Raw genomic sequence first — 20,024 nt, forward strand, 5'->3', positions numbered from 1 at the left:
GCTTGCTCAGTGATGAGTAAGGGGCCAATTGTCCCAAACAGAAAGAAGACAGGATGAAAAGAAGCAAAAGCAAACACTGAGTATCCATCAGGTGGAGCACAGGGGCTACTGTGACATGTCCACAGCTCCTTAGTTCAATGCACTGTTTAATTTGATAAAAAGTTTATCTTTATAATGACAAAAGATGGTCAAAACATTTGTCCAAAGAGGCAATCAGAGCTTTGTTTCCTGTACAGAAAATGGATCCAGTTGCGTACAGTGAAACATGCTACTACTAAACTACAGTGACCATGAGGCAGTGGCTCCTCCAGCCTGGGAGGGGAGGAGCGGGGTGGGAGGGACAAGACTGTCAGTCTCTGGTGTAATTTTTCAAGTCTTGTAGATAGAAAACTGTCTGACTTCATGGTTGGTCACCTACAGAAGATGCCAAAATCATTCTCTTATCCTCTACCTTGGCTGGTGCAGTTGCTATCGCCTTCAGCTTGCTCAGGATCCTGCCAGGGCATATTCTTCTTCTGAGAGTGACCACTGGCCAATTGCAACTCTGGATGCAAGCATGGCCACCATGCAGAAGCACTGCACAGTAACTGCCCATGGGGAACACAGAAATTGTGCTGGGCACAATTAAAGCTGAGCAGTACATTACTGCAGCACGGCCTCTCTGGTTGCTCTTAGAGCCTGTCAGCATTTCCAGCATCTATTCCTCCTGGAGTTATTATTACAACAGTTGCAAGACCAAAAAAAAAAAGCAAGAAAAAGAAAAAAACCACACCAAGGCTTTAGGTTAGCTTAAGGTCTCGGCCCACAGCTATGTCGCACTCACTCCAAGACAATACTAGGAAGAATCACCAAGAAATTGCCCAGGGAAATCTCAACCCTTTAACACAGATGCACCAAACACTTGAGATTGTTCACTCATGGACAGCACTGATGCATCTATGAAAGCCCAAGAAGGGCCTAGTGCTGTGACTGCATCACCAGAAAGCCCTTTATCTTACCAGACATTACGGGAGGCAAGAAATCAGGAATCCCCACCTTTGTTTTGAAGCAGCAAGATTCTCACTGCGTCCTGGCTGAAGTTCTAATGCTGGTGGGGCACCTTCCCTGGTTGCTCCATCAGCTAGAGGCAACCACTGGCTTGGTAGAGAGGTTGGCAGGCAGAAGCGGGTCCTCAGGAGCACCCCTCAGCTCAACCCGTTTTCTTTCCCTAAGGTGCTCAGCAGAACTTCCACACGATGGGCTCAGCTGCAGCAGGAGCAGCAGCACTGCCTGCTTTGGCGCACACGCTGACAGCGCTAGAATACCCCAGTTTGCAGCCTGGCATTGCTTCCCACAGAGCACATCATTATGTCAGGTGGTTGCATTCAGCAGGGCCTTTTTAAAAGCTACTCTAAGGCTAGCAACTGGAAGCATGGCACCACAAACCCCACAGCTTTGTGCGAGTCAACACCAGCTGTTTCCCACATTAATGCATAATGCCTTTGAGCATTGATGCTCACATGAAACCAGGTTAAAAACCTTAGTGCTACTACCAATTCCTGAAAAAGGGGCAGCAATAATGCTTATTTTATTGGGTCTGGGTGTTTTTTTCTCCATTCAAAAGAGCACTCTGCTGCCGTTTCCACTACAAGCCATCCCATCCCGTTAAGGTCAACCTGACAGGGTGGACCATGCGTAGGGGAAGAGAAGAAGAAAAGATTATGTGAAATTTAGGAGCTGTACTTGGTGAAGAACAGCTGCAGCAGTAGTATCCCAAGTATGTTACCACGAGAATTATGTTTCTCTCCCACCCTCCCCGAAGTATTTAATTCAGGGCAGAAAGGATAGAACGCGTTCACCTTCAAGCTCCCATGCCACAAGCAACCATATTCATTCAGCTTTCCTATTTAACTAAATGGAGTTCACACATGCTACAGTATAAAGTTACCTCTTGCCATCTGAAAGCAGTCCAATCAATGCTATACACAGAGAGTAGCATTTGAATCAGCCTTAAGTTAATTCTTAGTCGTCGAAACTGTGACAGCATGCTGACCCTTTCAAGTCAACTGGGAGCAGGCAATCTTTGCAGAAGATCCTCAGGCCTTTAATCAGATTCTCAGTGGGTTTTAAAGAGATACTACAGCATCAGTTTGTAAACATCTCTCTAGTCCAAATAAAGATTACTTCTGACCTAGCCAATTACTCAGTCCCAGAAGATATATCCTAGAGTTATAATTGAATGAACCATAGGGAAAGAAAATATATTTTAGGTAGGGGGTAGCAAACCCAAATGCCAACTTAGGATGCAGGCAGCACTGTATCCCGTGAAAAGATCAGATACAGAGAGAATTGCTTATTAAAAAAAGTCTATTAAATCATCTAGTCCTTTCTCCTACCAGGGCAAGATTGCTCTCTTGAGCACAAAGCCCTACTAAGATGAGTGCAAATTATCAGCTGAAGCTCTTCCTGAAAAGCAGGTGTGATGGGGAAAGACCAAAACATTATTTTGAGGAGACCCATAGTATCAGGTACTTGTTTGCCACATCACAGAGAATCTGGGGCGAGATGTCAGCTCCTGGTAGCATGGATATGCTGTAATGTGAGTAAGCAATGAGAAAGAAAATGCTGCAGAAAGCAAGCAGAGGACTTGCGCTCAGCACCGAGACTGTCAAGAGACATTAAACAGTCTCTTGTTGCATTACTTTAAAACTGCATTTTAGCATGCGGAGCCATTGCACTCCATTGCGGAGAGATATAATTACTGACTGACTTTAAAAAAAATCAAGTTATTTATTCTGGAGCTATTACAGACTAATGTGTAACAGACATCACCCGATGGGCTGTAAAGGCTCCAAGGGCCATTACAGCTTCACAGGTCAAGACCTATTTGAAGGTTTTAAAGTTTGTGGATCACTGCTCTCAAGCTGAATAGCACAGGCAACACCTGCACACCAACACGCATGCAGAAAACCTAGGGGAGACTTTTGGGAACAGCAGCTGCTTATGCATTTTCACACTCAGATCAAACCAAATCAGAACACTGAAAAGAAGTTTGGAACCTGCAGACATGGCCATTCCCATCTAGGAGTTCACCTGTAAGCTTGTAGCTGGTGCCTTTTTTTATTTTTTTTTTTAATTTTTTTTTTAAAGGGAGCATTAAGGAAGAAAATGACACTATACCCTCCATGCTTCACCATCAGGGCCCCCCTTCTATTTTACTTTCACAGAGAACTAAAAATCCCAGCCAAGTGACGGGTTTATAAAATTTTAATAGGAAAGAAAAAGGTATCCTCAGGCAGGATCTTATGTGCAGACTTTCACCATAAATGAATGTTCATGAAAATATGGGTTTTATATGGAAACACTGACATTGCTTCACACAGTGTGACATAAATGCCTCAGCATGGACTGACGACTGAGGACTAGTGAGTCCCACCTCCTGCAGCCGGAGGCTATCACACCGTGTCTTTCTCTAACCCAAACAATTCAGCTTCATGCCGCCACTATTCTCTGGCAAGGCTGATCTAGAGACCATCTCTTCTGAAGCCCAGAAGCTTTCAAGTTGCTAGCCTAGAAATATCCTTAGCCATTTCCAACTACTTGTTCAAAAGACCATAAAATCTTTTGGGGTAAAAAGACTCTTCTCCTTCCTCCCTGGTGTTTCCTTTCCCAGTGTCCTCATACAGGGCAGACCAGTCAGCCTTCATTTTGCAAAGGTAGACAAGCTGAAGTACGGACCCGTCTGTCTTCACAAGCATCCTCTCTGCCCCTGTTTCCATGTGGATTTACTGTCCCTGAGAATGAGAGATCCATGTTTTACCCATGATAGACAAGGTCTATCAGCGCCTCTCTCCAGCATTACTAACAGTGACCATTATTAGCAGTTTCTTGTTCAATCCATTCCAGGATTGCATTTGCCTTTTCCCAGCTACCTCATACCTAAGTCCTTTTGAGGTCAACCACCACACGCCCATGCCATCCTTCCCCTCCTCTTCTGCCATTTCCAGCTGATGGTAATTCCTTGCTTGTAGCTGGTCCAGCCATCCCAGCAGAGATCAGCTGGGGCTCCCAGACTCCTTTTCTTACTGTCGTGAGCTTCACACAGGAATGAAACGAAAGGGCGACAGAACAAGACTTCAGTCCCCCTCCCATCAGTTACTTGCACCGCAAAACATTTCAGTGGCATTTTCATGAGATCAGGAAATTTGTACTTAGTGCTCACAAAGTAGCTTTTCCACCCTCTATACTAAAAGGTAAGCTGAATGCCTTCTGTTCGAAAGCAGAATTCACGGCTTTGGTTTCTGGATGTGAACTACCACTTCTGAAAACAGTGATACTTGAGGTTCATTTCCCCTCATCTCCCGGGTTCGGAATAGAAGCATTATTTCTCATTCACAAAAAAAGAAAGAGATGCCACAAGGAACAGTTGCATCCTGTTCAGGCTGTCATTTCTTAAAGCAGCAGCAATCTAAGAGCAGTGCTCCATAGCTAAGGTATAACAATCCTGTACAGAGCTAAAGCAGTTTGTTATTTTTTTGTCAGCCATCAGGTGTGTACACACACTTCTGCAAGTCAAAGTTTTGCTTTCAGAAAATGAAGCTTCTTAATTGCATGAGGAAGATAGGTAGCCAGGAATGGTATGGGCATAATGGACAAAACCAGTGGTTCTCTCAAGTGTTACGGAAACCTAAGGTGGCCAAGAGCCAGCTCCACCCAAAAACTCCTCCTGATCTCTTCAGAATTTAATTGTCATTCTCTTTAGCATACACACACACACAAGGCAGATTTAAAGAAAACAGAAATGGTGTGCAGGGTGGAAGCACCATTACACAGTATTAAAATGTCAGAGGTTTAAGTTCTGTGTTGGTTTAGTCATAAGTTACCAACAACCACTGATGGCAGACATAAAGCTTCCCCTAAATTATTAAGCATAAAACAGCAGACTGTAATATTTTGCTAAACCAAAGTACAGACACAGACAAAGATGTCATTTCAATATTTGAAACCAGCAAGTTTAATTTAAAATAAGAGCAAACCAATAAGCTCAGAAAATAGCAATGTGTGAGAGGAAAATTACACTGCTAGAGAAAAAAGTGGAAGGACTTAAGAAATTTATAAAAGTAATCTCCAAGTGGAAATTAGAAATCAACCCCTAGAAACAGAATAACACAAAAGAAATATTACTGTCCACTTTCTAAATCAATATAACACTGCTACACGACAGAATTACCATGGTAACTCAAGTAAAAAGAATAAAGCAATTCTTATTATTTCAAAATAAAATCACAGCCTGAAGCCCAGCTTTTATTACAACTGCTGATAGATCGCTGGCTTGTATTTATCTGAAATATTGCTTTTCAATCAGCTATTTTATGAATGTACAAATTTCACTGAGCAGCCCACTTAGACCGAATGCTTAAAAACCCCCAAAAAGACCAGTCAATGAATCGATTATACATACGCATACGTTTTTTAAAGGGAGCCTTTTTTTTTTTTTTTTTTTTTTTTTTTTTTTACTCTATCCAAATTAAAGAGAGATAAGGGAATGAGCGAGAGTAAGTTAAAACCTTGTTTAGTCTGACCTCTCTAAATTCCAACTTAGATTCCCTGGAAAAAAAACCAGTAATAAGAAAGAACAAAGAGGAATAACAGCCTACCCTAAATACTGCAGCCCCTGCGCAAGGACAGGGAATGCGTGTGCATCGGGGGGGGGGGGGGGGGGGGGGTGTGCAAACACACACGTAAGAAGAGACACATCTGCTCCCTCCTGATCAAAGGAAAAGAGAAAACACTGTCTAAATACAAAGTTGCTCAAGGACATTTTGATTTGCCCTGCTGGGTACTTCAGACATTTAAAGCATTGTTTGTACAGCTTGGAAAGTGCATCAAGCACAGGATACTTGTCTGCGTTGAAGCCGCGCTAAAGGCAGAGCTCAGTCAAGTTCTCCCACGCCTCCACTGCTGGTGCCACCTTTTAAACACATTAGTGCAAGGAGAAAACCAGCAGGTTACCTTCTGCTCCCTCCCCCCGGACATTCAAAAGAGCATCGATCAGGAACTGAAAGCAACAGGCCTCTTCAATATAACAGCACCGCTCCTCCTCTGCCCCTGCCCCTCCAGTCCCTCCTTCCTCCGGCCACGGCAAACCCCTCTGGACCAGCCGAATGCTGAGACGGGCACTAGATACGGGGCAGAGCCCCACAGCGCTGTGGAGCACTCGCGTGGAGAGCCAACGCACCAGCTGGCTACGAAGTTAAGGCACCATCTACCAAAGAAGGGGCGCTAAGGAAGCACCTGGAGGCTGTCAGGATGTTTTACAGCACAGTCTTACCTCATTTTTCTGTCGCACACATGAAACGGCAGAGGGGAACGCGACCAACACTTATAATCGTGGCAGGAATCAGAGGGGAACGTGACCGACGCTCATAATTATGGCAGGAAGATAGGCTAGTGGAGGTTTTTCCTCAATAATTTGCAATCACTTGGACTGAACCTCAGGGACGTAAAATAAAAAAATTGCCTATTGAGAGGGCATCAGCACAACTGCCCCAACAACGGTCAAAGAGAGCAACTGTTGCAACAGCACTCTGTCCTTCCCAAGAGATCCAGAAGTTATTCCTCCCTTCTGCTGTGGAGCTCTGACCTCCAAACCCCGCGTGGGGGAGCAGGCAAGGTGGGACCCAGGCCCAGCGTGGAGCCACAAGAAGAGGTGGCATTGCAGATCCCACCCTCCTCTTTTGCTGGGCAGAGAAAAAGCAGAGCTGAACAAATCTGGGACAACTTGCACAGAAGCCCACCCACGCCTCAGGGGGGTCAGGCACATCCCCCCAGACACCCAGGCCTTAGTTCCAGGGAATGCTAACTTGGGGTGCACAAATTCCGTAATGCTGGCAAAATGCTTTGAGGATTAAGAGCAGCAGCGATACGCCAAGTATCATAGCTGGAAGTAAAGACAAACGCTGCAACAAGAGCAATAAGCCACCTGCCAGCTGTCTTTTATATTAAAATATTTCAGTGTTCTTAGAGCTGCTTAATTTCCCATTTCACTCCAAGTCCAGAGGAACTTTGTGGGTTGCTAGTTTCGCCATGCAGCAGTGACATTGCTCATTATTTTTAAAATAGATTTAGAAGCTGTGATCACACTCAGCTCAATCTAAAAGTACGCACTGTCTTTTAGTGTAATGTGGTCCTTTGCCGTCTGCTGCAAATGAGTTTTAAAAGCAATGGTGGAAACAATGTGTGCTTAATCTGACGTGGACTGCAGAGAGGTCACACGCTCAAATATCCTGTTTTATGTGGTATCTGGTTGTATTTTAAAACACTCTTTCTAGAGACTTCAAGCCAGCTGAGGTCACAAACAATCATATACAGATTAGAAAAGGGAAGGAGCTGAGGGGAGCAAAGGGGAGCCTTGTCTGACACGCTGAAATAGGACACTCTAAATTGCACTTAGTATTTCTTTAAAAGAAAAAACGGCTAAAGTAGTAAGCTTCAGAGAAACAGTAAATGCAGGGGTGGTTAAAGAGTTTTTATTCAAATAAAGTCTTGCCCCAGGAGATGGAAGGAGAATCTTGAAATATGGAGATAGGATTTTACATGTGCTAAAAGCATCAGTGTGACACTTTTTGGGAAAAAAAAGAGGGGGGGGAAATACCTTCGTTGTTATACATGACAAAATAGCAACTAAATGTTTGCTTTGATCCCAGCGCATAAAGGGTGAAGCTTTTAGGCAAGGAGCGGCAGGTGATCTCAGCTCTTCTGCAAGTCCTAATGCTCCTAAAAGCCACTCTTCCAGTTTCTGTAATTGGGCATCAGTAGTTAATGTAGTATTGACTGCATTACATGCTCCTGTGCATCCTCTCACTAATGCCAATTGCATCACCTTGTACATTTACCATATTGCTTAGCCAATAGCTGTTAAAAGCAATCCAAATCATGAATCATATAGGAAACTTTTAGCAAGACACGACATCCAAAGGAGACAATTTACAGTTGAGTTAATCTGGGTACATTAGCGAGACATGGATTCAGGAAGACAGACCAATTTATGTTACTTTAGTTTTACCCTTTATTGCTTTGTATAGGCAAATGAATGGAAGGGCATGGAGTAAAAACAGATATAAAGGAGTCCTTTTCAAAACAGATTTCCATTCTGTGCAGACAGGTCAAAGGGTTTGAGACTGATGCTTGGTTCGGGCTTTCATAACCATAACAGGGTACTTACAGAAATCATTTTCCACAAAGGAGTATAAAGATAAATATATAATGGATTCTGAATAATGTTCAATACCCACCCCCACTGCCAGTACATTAGGCAGAAACCAGGTTGCTCAACATTATCTAAGGCATGGCCTATCCACGAGTCACCTGCCATCAAGCGTGCCAGGACGAGGCTTCACACGAGGTCCCGGGTAGGTCTGCTCGCAAGCTCTTTCAGGTGGGAACCCAAGGCAGGAGGTGTTCTGCAAAACCCACCAAGGCTCACCGGCTCAAGCCGGTCCTCCACCCGTACTTCTCTGCCGTGTCACTTGTCAACATACAGAAGGTACAACCTTCCCCTACCTACCCGACTCAAAGAGATTGCATCCTTTTGAAACGTGTACCCATCTCTCTGGAACAGAAGGAAATGATACGTGCATTAAAAAGGTATTGGTTAACCCACATCAGCTGCAAGGTAGAGCCAACCAGGAAACAAATTAGTAGCAAGCTCCCTCTGAAAAAGTACATTTTACAGAACAATTTCACACTGGGTGCTTGACCAAAAGATGCATAACAAATTGACATAGCACCTTTCTGCTTTTCTGATCAAGCTCAGTAACACACTAGGAAAATAGAGGAGATGGTGAAAAAAGGACAGCTAGGAAGCGTGCTGTTGCCCCGTCTCTTATGGGTAGCAAGTAATTTGCAATATTTTTGGAAGGGGAAGGAAAAAAAGAAAAAGGAAAAAAAAAAAAAAAAAAAGAAAAGCGGTAAAGGAAATTCAGGGGAAGCAATGCCTCATCAGCCAAAAACTTTACAAAAGAAAAACTGAACTTCATCCTTAAAAATTGGATTCCAAAATACTGGAAACTCTGGTGTTCTAAGCCTGGTTTAAAAAAAGATCATGATTCCCCTTTGAAAAGCTTCCAGAAGTCCCTTCGAAAGAGTTGCACATGCAGGGAAAATGCCAAAACAAAACATTTTCACTAGCTGATCAATTTAAACAGCTGTGGTAAAGCTGCAGCCACTGGCACCATCATTAACAATTTAAAGCATGGCTGCTTTTGTCTTCCTTCCCAGTTACATTCTCATTATGCCTTTTTATTTATTAGAAACGCAGTCCTCCAGAATACATTTCTATATCTCAGATCCATAATAAACCAAGTAGGAACATCCCTGGCTTCTACTCAAATGGATGTTTACATTGGCGAGAGGGTTAATTGTTTAATTCTGGTCCAAGTTCTCTGCAGTTCAGTCATGAATATGCAACAATCATCCACTTTTTCTTTAAGGGAAACTAGAACTGTTGAAATCAATAATTTAAAAAGAAGGCAAATATTACTTTCACTGCCCAAATCACCCTTTCAGAGTTCGATTAGCATGCAAGGAACTCTGAACAGTGGCGTAAAGAATTCCAAAATGTTCAATGAAATTTTAAAAAAACCTCTAAATATGGACAACAGCATCCATTATCTGCTTTGATGTGCAATGCATGAAGAAACTAGTTTGCAAGAACATTCACTGGAGAGTTGAGCATCTGTTTGCACAGATAGCACCCAACATCGCGCTCGAAAACTTGGGCTCGGGAGTCATGCTGTTGGAGGACAGAGAAAACAAAAACACACACTTACGCACTGAGAATTAAAAAACAGTAGCTGTGGTGAACTGTTCTCAGACGATCTACAGGTTTAATTATGTTAATCTAATAGCGAACAACTTTCATTTTAAATTGCCCTTCCCTCCACCCCCAAGTCTTCAGTGAATAGGAGCTACATTCACTGAATAAATCATTCCCTGGCAACAGTTACGCACATTATTGAAGTTGGGGGCAGTGATTCTATATGGTTTAAAACAATGTCTATGTATTCTAAATGATGACAGTTCTGTCCAATTTTAAAAAGATATAGACCCATTAGAGTTTTATAGTTCAGCATTTAGCAGTATCTGCAGTGCCTTTTTTATTCTTACACCGCAACACTTAATGCTTGATACCATTATTCTGATTTTGAATTGATTTCAAGTAAAATACCTTATTTGCCATAAACTTTCATATTCTTTACCTAAGTAAGACTCCTCACAGATGCAATCAGTCATAATGCTAAAAGAACAGTTTGCCTTTAGCAGAAATGTAATAGTTCATGCTAATGACAGCGAAGCAAAACTTTGAGTAGCAAGCACATTTCCAAAGAGAGTAAAACCATCTCTAAACACAAAGCCTGAAAACCTTAAGAAAGCCTCCAAATGAAATCAATTAATCCTCCAACCATGATAAATTTCTTAACCATTTAAGAAACATATTTCAGAGTCTTCTGTGACCCTTTATCACCAGACCTAATGGATTACTTTATTAATAATGCACTGCTCTTAAAAGGAATTTTTCCGAAGATTCTACCATAAGAGAGCATTTTCGGAATGGCTATGACAAACAGGCTGACATGTTCACATTGTATCTATTAAAGATAATAAAATTTAACACTAACTCCAAAGAAGACAAATTACGTTCTGCTGCCAGGGTACCAAGCATACTTGCTACTGTATTAAACCAAAATTAGAGCAAACTAATTTCTAAGAACCAGCTTCTTCTCTTGCCCTATCACCCAAGCTGAAAAACGTTCCTACACTGGTTTAACGCTCGTTAGGTCAACTAGACAACTATCACGTGTCACCAGCATCTGGGAACGAAGAAAAATCACATCCTATACAGATGCCTACCCAGATCCTTCAGCTATCTAGTCTGAGCAAACACTAAGAACTATGCGATTGCCTGGCAGGAATAGTCCTATACAAAGTACTTTGCTCCTATTAGGCCTGCTAACTCCTTTCACTCCTCCTTTTCCCATAGGATGAGATTTCATTAAATAGAGATCTAGGTTATCAGTGCTTCCACTACAGTACTTGCCATTTCTTGAAAAGGTTTAGGCAACTACTTTACTATCTCGTGGTTCTCTCATGCTTCCGTATTTGCCATTTCCAGGGGCAGGGGGCACCTCTGGGAAGACTACCTCTAGCTCCACGCTTGGTCAGCTTTGGAGGAACAGTCCAAATTTTTTTTTTTTTTTTTTTTTTTGTCCTTTCTGGCCAAACTGAGTCTCATGGTTTATTCCGCTGCCAAATGTGCTCTGGTCTTATTCAGATTCCTGCTTTTACAACCTTCTGTCTCCTTTTCATAAATATATTAACCCACTGCTGTACATTTGAGTCACAAAAGGACACTGTTTCATGAACTAAAGCCAAACCAAACCTCTGAAATTATATCAAGACCATGTGTGGCAAGATCAAGGCCTCAAAAAAACAACCGCTAACCCAGCGAAATAGGTAAATACAGGTCTTTGGTGACCTGAACCAAACATTCTTTCAATAAGCTGATGTCTGGGAAGACGTGTAGTGGTTCATTATACACAGGAAGCTAGACAATGATGGACTAGACATGGGGAAGGTCCAAGGTAGAAGGGCACAGGAGATAAAAAGGAAAAAAAGAGACACCTTCAGGAATATCAGGCAACAGAAAAATTAAATTTCATGTCACGTGAGGAAAAAGCCACCCTGCCATTTCCCTTCCTCTCTCCTCGCGTGATTCCTCAACGGGTATACCTGAGAAACGTATGCTAAAAAGAAAACAAAAGATACCAGCCGCACATAGAACAGCTCTTCTTCCTGTATGGCACTATTTATATTAGGCTTGTGTGCAACTTGTACGTGCCTTATTTTTGTGCATATAATGATTTTTATCAACAGAAGAGCGATTGTCAGGACCTATCTTGCTGGAGGTAGATTTCTCTCCATATCCATCTACCTGTCTACAGGTACCTCCATATGGCAGCTGCCATAGTCATTTCTGAAGCCAACCCACAGCTCGGCTGTCCTGGCTAGGGCTCTGTGGCACCATTCCTGTAACTGCCATTATACAATCAATTTCACTGCTTTTCTAATTCCAAATGCTGCTTTTCTTTCCTTCTATGCAGGGTAAGATGGGCTCTTACACAACAGGGAACCCAACTGCTGCTACTAATCCAGTTTCAAATTACCTAATATTCATTGCCCTAAATACCTCCCATCAACCTAAGACCCATTCTCTAACCCCAATGCACACAACTACTGAGTATCTCTATTTTTTCTTTTCATTTTTAAAGAAACTATGGATTTTTTCTTGAAGTTAAACCCAAGGTTTGTATATGGGCACATGTTTAACTGAGTCCTCTGATATATTATTTACTCAGCCTACTCTTGCAATCTATTTAATCACAGTTCTGCTTGAAAACACAAAGGATCTGTGATTTGGGGTGCTACTGTCTACGCAAACATCGGGATGAACACACAGCTGATCAGTGTTTTTGCAAGTGCACACGCACTCAATAATTTGGTTGAAGGATACTATGTCTAGTTAACACAGTACAAGTTAGCTAAAAGGAAACTTTCACCCCCACACACACATAACAAAGAGCCGTGATTTCTATTAGTGCATTTCATACCATACATGCTGATTACCAGGCTGTGCTTCATTGTTAGCAGAGATTACAGCTGGGATAAGCTGCAGCTTTTTCCTAATTGCTATTATGATGACTGAATTTTTGTTTTGTGTCAAGCATTATTCACACATTATACTCCAAAATTTGATCCCTCCATGATGCATTATTGATTCCATGCAGGCAATCATACTGCCGCCAATGTGAAGAATTAATTTGGGCTATTTTACTTGATTTGCATTGCTCCATCATAGCAGAACATAGTTCTATAGGGAAACACAAATTGAAAAGGAAGATTTAACAAAATATGGAAAATGCTGCTGTCCTTTAAAAGAGATGAGTCCTAAAGAGGGGAAAAGACAAAAAAAAACCCCAAACCCAGCACAACACGTGTGGTCCAGAAAGAAACAAGGTCAGCCAGCCAAATTCATCTTAGTCAGAGGAAGGTTACAAGACTAGCCTTATGCCTCTAATAAAGTAAACTAGCTTGCTTCAACTTATATTGCCAAAGAAAACAACTGAACACCTCTGAGAGCAACACTGCTTCAAAGCCTTTGAAACCCTGTTAGCTTCATTTGTTTTCCCAGCATAAGCAATACTCAACCACTTAGCGTGTCTTTTATCCACAACCCAGTCAACTGCAAAGCTGATCTAGAAGATGTGTAACAGATGCTTCACATCATCTTCTTTTTTTAAAGTTCTACTGTGTTAACAAAGAAACTTACAAGATCTCAACAGAAATAAAGCCCAGGATTTATTTTATTTTTCCCGCCCCCCGAATAAGATTATTTCACAGTTTTAGGATGCCAACTTAATTAGCACAGAATTTAGAAGGGGAAGACAACTTACACGTGGGCACTGACCCCACACTGGTCAACTCTTAGTCAAAATTTGATCGAATCTGAATACAAGAGGGCACTAATAATGACGCATTTCTGCTCGGTCTCATGTTTTAAAGGCGTAAAATCTTTGTGAAAGCTTTTTTCATTGTCCTAAGTGCCTCACATCAGAATGAAACAAACCCTCATGTTCCGTCCCAGAAACTAGACTCAAATTTTACTCACATGAATAGACCAGATTGATAACTTTAGAAATCAAACTTATAATGAGATAAAGACCTCAAAATGCTGGATGTAAAATATTGGGTCGTATTCCTCCCTCACCCTTTTTGGGGAGGCAAGGAGGGGAGAGAGAGAAGAGGAACTTCAGTAGAAGACTTTTTGTTGTAAGTGAGCATCCATCCATTATTATCAATAGTCAAGCCTTCTTTCCTAATTATTCTCCAGTACAGTATTAATTCAGTTTTAAAATACCAGAAGACAGATACGGGTCAGGGAACAAAAATCGTATTGCTCCAACTTATTAGCATTGGGCAGCTTTCAGTACTATTCACAATACATGATTAGCACCAATCTGACACAGGAAAGCAAGTGACTTGGCATTACAAGTTATTTTTGTCATAAATATTTTAAAATGCAATACATATATTCAAGTAAAATCAACGCTACTGCCAAAATGCTCAACTTCCAAATTCTCCAAGCTCTTTGGCTCCCTGTGAAAAGCTGTTTCTTGTCTAGAGTCTTGCACATATTCAATAATTTCTTCTGCTTCCAAATGACAACTACCTATGACTTTTTTTTTTTTAACACTTGGAGATTTCTGAAAAAAAATTTACAAGATCAGAGGATCCAGCAACACACCCATTACACAGCACACTTTATGCATTTATAAAGGTGAATCAAAACAACGAGCTAATAGCTACAAACGTGCGATAAAAGTTAAGATGGAGTTCCCACTTTCAATAAACAAAGTGCCGCCAAGGTGCAGGTCTTTGGCAAGAGGCAGTGCCATTGATGGAAGTCCATCTGGATGGCAACAGAAGCGTTCTCCTCTGCCTCAGTTTTAATCTTTGCTTTCCGTGTAAGGGCTATGAGGGAAAAACTCATTAAAAAGTTGTGATTAGACTTACCACATTCGTCCTAGAAACTACCGGTGACTGAGTAGTGAAGTTGCACGCCCTGGTAGGCAACGTGCAAGAGAAGGCATCAGGTCATTCAAACTACTAACTAACACTCTTATTCCTTACATCAAAATGTACCCCCTAGTCATCCTCGATAAGGACTAGTCAGCTTTAAAAAAAATAAGTATATGTGAAGTTCAAAAATAAGTCAAGCTCTCCTTCAGCTTCATTCATTAAATTACCTCCCAATGAACCTCCACTTCTGCCATTTAGAGAAGGGAGTAAATTCTTAGGATAAGCCAATGCTTTTTTGCCAGAGCAGCTTATTAGCTTATTGTCATTATGTTTATAGCTATAAAGAAAAGCTGCGAGAAATAGATATTAAAGGCGCACATTAAAGAGACCCAAATGACATGCAATGGAAAGGAAAGAAAATCTCAAAATTAGATTTACAATGAAAGCTGTTAAAATAAAACAGGGTAAAATGGATATACTAGAGTAACTTGTAGAAAGAAAAATCTAAATAGGTATTTTAAAAAAAAACCCAAATCAAGCTGTTTCTGCTATGTCCTTCAGCAAACAGAACCTGGGGTAAACCCTTCTGGACTGGTTCGATCATGCCAGAGAAGAGATTATAAAAAAAAAAAAAAGAAAGGGGGGGAAAAAAAAAAAAAAAAAAAAAAAAAAAAAAGAAAAAGGAGCAAGCGTGCTTTTCCCAACACAAGAGAAAAATATCAGAAGCTGAAAGCAGAGCACCCTGATAGGCACAGCGCGCATCTGTTTCAAAACTAGTTCTACATTAGCAGCACACAGAAGACACCAAGCACAGGCTTACACAATCTCAGCCCACCTACCGTCCTCCTTGTCCAGCACCATCATCTCCGCAATCAAGAAAAGTCCGGGGACAGATGCTTCTTCTCCAGCAGCCTCCGCTCAGGAGAGAAGAGACCAAGTCTCTGGGAACACAAATGAGCTACGGTACAGCTGATCGTCCTTTAGCAGCAAGTGAGCTCTAATTACCCAGTTGTCCAGCTTTTAACCTAGATTGCACTCAGTTAGAATTACACTCAGAAATAAAGCACTTTGCAGATACAAAAGCAGTCTCACCTACTTTTGTGCCTCAGAATTGCAAGGAACTAAAACCGCAATTTAGAAAGAAGGGGGATCGGAGCCGTTTCTTTGGTTCTCACTTCTAAATGGCTCAATTTACACAGTATAATCTATTTTAATGTAATTGCATTTGATAGCTCATAACCCCGGCTGTCGCAGCTACACAGCTTTCAACCTCACAAAGTGTTTTCCCTTTGGATTTAAGCCGCATCTAAGTCTAAAACTGCATTCGGAGAGGGCAGAACACCTAAGCCTGGCTACCGCTGCCTCTGCCTCGCCACTCGTGAGCTTTGCACGCTTGCTATTGAATAAATGCACGCATCTCCCAGGGAGCCCTCTCGTTCTCCTGTCAGGCTTTCCTGGCAAACGGGAGCCTTCCCAGCTCAGCAGCACCACCTGCAGCCCGAGCCCGGCCCCGGCCCCGGCCCCGGCCCCGGCCGCGGTCCCCTCGCCGCGCAGGTGCCGCCGCCGCCGCCGCCGCCGCCGCCGGCTGCTCCCGCCCGGGGAGCGGCGGGCGAAGCCCGGGCACGGCGGGCAACGCCCGGGCACGGCGCTTTTGGCCCGCTTCTCCCAGCAAGGCTCGGCTCTCTCGGCGCTCCCGAACGCCTGGCCCCGCAGCGGGGCTGCTCGGCCGGAGCTGCTCCCGCAGGAGCGGGGAGTTTCGAGGAAAGCAGCCGGTGGCTTCTGGCAGGTCGGGGAGCAGCGACTCTCCGCGGCTGGGGCGGGCGAGATTTCGCGCATCTGTTGCGACCCCAAACGCGATACTAATTTTCTGTGCGAACGTCTGGGGTTTGTTTGCACGTGTACGTATTAGCTTCAGGGAATGCTCTAGAGGATACAGCTCCATTTTCACTAGGTCGGTACTAAGATGAATTTGACACATCCGGCGCGGTGCAAACCCTTACAGGTCTGCTCCGTTTCTCAGAGATGCCATCGGTCCCCAAATACAAAGGGACAAGTTCGGGGCCCGCGTCTTTCACCCTTCCTCTCGCAACCCACAGTCCTCATTCAGACCAGTCATCTGTCGTCTCCGATGGCGCTCCTAAGGACTGCGGGATCAGCCGCTTCGCTACCAAGATCAACAGCACCATTTCGCTCATCTCTGCCTTTTAATCCGAGAAAACATCGCGTTCCTGCTTTAATGATACTTCTTCCTCCCCTTTACAACCGATACCACGATGCTCTAAAAAGCACGATAGCGGGCTCAAGTTACACATCCTTAAGACCAATTTTTAATTAGATTCCTTATCCCCACCTGAAGTGGCTTTTCCTTCCCCCTCCATTCAGAATACGTAATCTTAACAGTCCTTGAGCATATTTGATGTTAAACGTCTCATTTTACATTGAACCGTTTTCATCTAGTGCTTTGAACAACTCCTGTTTCCTAGCGATTCTAGTTCGCAGGTGTCGAACATGGATTTTAGTGTTAAGAGTGCAACCACCATAAATAATCATCTTATTTTAAGAAGTATCACAAGCTAAAAAGGAGGAGGACTTTACCCCAAAGATTAAAGTCTAATAGTTAAAAGCATCCGTGCAAAAACTAACAAGACCACAGGCTTTTCTAAATTTGAGGTATCTTAATACTTCTAACAGACCCTCGGCCTCCATTAGAAAACGGCGAACTCCAAGAATGTTCCTTCCGTTTGCATACTTTTCAACCCTATCGCCTTCAAAAAGGGCAAACTTACCACAAAATATACGGTACGTTTAAAGTTAACACTATTTGGTAATTACAAAGAAAGGCAAGGTTTTGATAAAAATGAAGTTAGCCTTCGTCTATCACAGCTGACATCTGTGCCAGAGCAAACTAGCAGACATAACGCACTTGTAAAAAAATACAGAGTACGGGATCAATGTACGTTTTATTCCTTTACTGCTTCATCTGCCATAGAGGCTGGATTAGTCTCTTTGCAAATGGGTATTTTTAAATGCTTTATCTGCTTACTCATTTCACACACCAACAGTAAAAAAAGTTTTCTAACCCCCAACACATTTGTACAGCAATTAAAGTCAAATACAATTAACACAGTCTGTTGGAATTAATCATGAAACCTGATGTCAGTTTACTTTTTTAAGCAGAAATCTGGTCTTTGCAATCAAAACATTTATGTATTTGAGAAATATCTTAACTCTCATTATCTTGAAATTTATAAATGCGTTGCACGGTGCGTAGGTTGGCTTGCCCACAGCAAATTCAGCAGTGATTTATGCAGTGGAACTGACTAAAATGCAAGTCTTGAAGTTTTTCACTCTCAACCTTTCTCTCCCCCCCCCCCCCCCCCCATCTTTCTTCTCTCAGCTTCTAAGATTTGTTTTGGGAAGATATTTGCCAAAGTTCCACTGTAAAACGGTATTTCCTAATATCAAGTCATGTTGCATCAGTCAAGTTATATTATGTCACTTCAAACATACAAAATGATGTTACCTCCCTGACATAACTCGACATGATGCCACAACACATCAAGTCAAAAACATTATCATTATTGCTATTTTTTCAGGCTGCCCCTTCATCCTCAATGATGTCTGTAAAGACCACAGAAAAGTATTATTGCATCTCTTCTACTACTCTCGGCACCACGGAGCGCACTCGCCAAGGAAGCTTTTCACTCACAAAGCCGTATAGCGGTTATTAGACTTCACGGGTGATACTGGTGTCGCACGAGGGCCAGCACGCACCCCTAAGGCACCATTAGGGCCCCGACCTGGAACTGGAAGAACGGGCAGCTGCCTCTGAGGCCATGGCCCAGCTTGCCAAGTAGCCTCCAGGGATGCAAAAGCGAGGAGCACGTTGCAACATCTACCTACTAGGCAGCAAGTGTCCTCCTTGCCATGCACCAGGACTACTGGGAGGTGGGGGGAATGTTTCTGAAATCCTGCCTTTTCCACGCAGTGGTAACTGTGAATACCCCCACTGATGCCAGAGACCTCAAAAGAGGAAAACCCCTCAACCCCCCTGCCCCACAGGGCAAAGCCTCTTAAAATCAAGGGGACAATTGGATACTAGCCCCAACGCCAGCATTTTTAGATAGTAGAAATCAGACTGGCCTCTGGGAAGGGGGAAAATTTAAAAAAAAAAAAAAACAAAACCAAAAAACCCAACCTATTTATGGGAGTAGGGCAGACCCATTCAAGCTTGATTTCAAAAGGAATTGGTTTAGTTAGCAAAAGCTTCCATTTTAGTCCATTTGTAACCTACGCAGGTCCAGCATCCCCTTTTAACATTCACAGATGAGCGGGCAAGTGGAGCCCATTTGAATCAGGCAGAAAGAAACATACAAAGGTAAAATAACCTCTTCATAAAAAGAGTTTCTTCTCTCAATCTCACCTCCTGTCGCCAATCTCTCCAGCGCACTTTTAAAAGTGAGCATAATTTCTCCTTGAGAATAACCACTCCATCAATAGCCCAGGAGATTCCCAGGCATTACCGCAGTTTGTTGCTCTGATCTCCACATCCCTCTCATCAGGGGTTTGTTTCCTACTTTAACTCCTTTTTAAGTGCACCCCGCACTAATTTCCTCTTTACCTCTACCATCGCCACCATTATTCCCTTTTATACGGCCGCTCGTGAGATCTCCTGGAAGGAGGCTGTTGAGAACTGTCTGGATAATCAATGATTCTAGTTTCATTTCCTTACACCACCACCACGCCGGCCCCGAGCTCCTTGTGTTTAATGAGTATGTCTGCGACACTTGAAAGAACCCAAATACCCCTATTAGGAAACCCTCTTCAGATCTCAGTTTTTCCTCCCAGCTCACCTGTGCCTCTCGCTTCTGCGACGGAGGCAGCATCCTGCTGTTAGCCCGTCAATCAGATTGAAATGGATACAGGTTGGCAGGCACCCTCTGACAGAGAGTCGCTGGGATTAAGACATCACCCGGTTATGGTTATTATTAAAGGCTATTAATGGAGATGTTAAAAGCCTTTCCTCCCTTTTCCTCCAACAGTTAAGCAAAATCCAGGGGAGTCTCGCGACGCAGGTCACCCCCGAAAGCGAGGTCAGAGAGAAACACAAACCTCGGTCCGCACAGCAGTAAGAAACTACCCTTGCTTAATTCCTCTGTCCTTACTTAACCCTTTTCTCTTTCTGCCCAGGGGGGCGAAGGATGAGGAAAGTCTTTCTACCGCTGTCTCCCACTGACCAGTTAGATGAGTTCATTCCCTCTTCTCCAACGCACGCGCTTTCGACCGGAGCAGCGCAGACCCCATTAATACTACTACATCAGTTTTACTTCAGAGGGCTTCAAGAAACCGGAGGGAGATGGACGCCGGGAGAAGGATTCTCGGCCCAGAGGCATGTGACGAGTCTGCAG

At 43.0% G+C, this 20,024-nt stretch overlaps 1 protein-coding gene across 5 annotated transcripts in view; it reads right to left on the reverse strand.

Annotated features, from left to right (window-relative positions):
• Positions 1-20,024, reverse strand: part of LMO1 (LIM domain only 1) — a 66,197-nt gene that overhangs the window by 42,156 nt on the left and 4,017 nt on the right. Inside the window, exon 1 of one of the 5 annotated variants that reach the window (XM_049820438.1) lies at positions 19,470-19,553. The exons of 3 other annotated variants lie outside the window; for them this stretch is intronic. Coding sequence is in view for 1 of the 2 variants with exons in the window: in XM_049820433.1 (XP_049676390.1) it covers positions 15,456-15,480 (25 nt within the window). In the remaining variant the exon portion in view is untranslated. Of the gene's footprint in view, positions 1-15,455; positions 15,800-19,469; positions 19,554-20,024 lie in introns of those variants that run through there. One more of the 5 variants, XM_049820433.1, reaches the window with a different exon arrangement.

This window comes from Accipiter gentilis, chromosome 17 (genome assembly GCF_929443795.1).
Source record: "Accipiter gentilis chromosome 17, bAccGen1.1, whole genome shotgun sequence".
In the NCBI taxonomy this organism is placed as follows: domain Eukaryota; kingdom Metazoa; phylum Chordata; class Aves; order Accipitriformes; family Accipitridae; genus Astur; species Astur gentilis.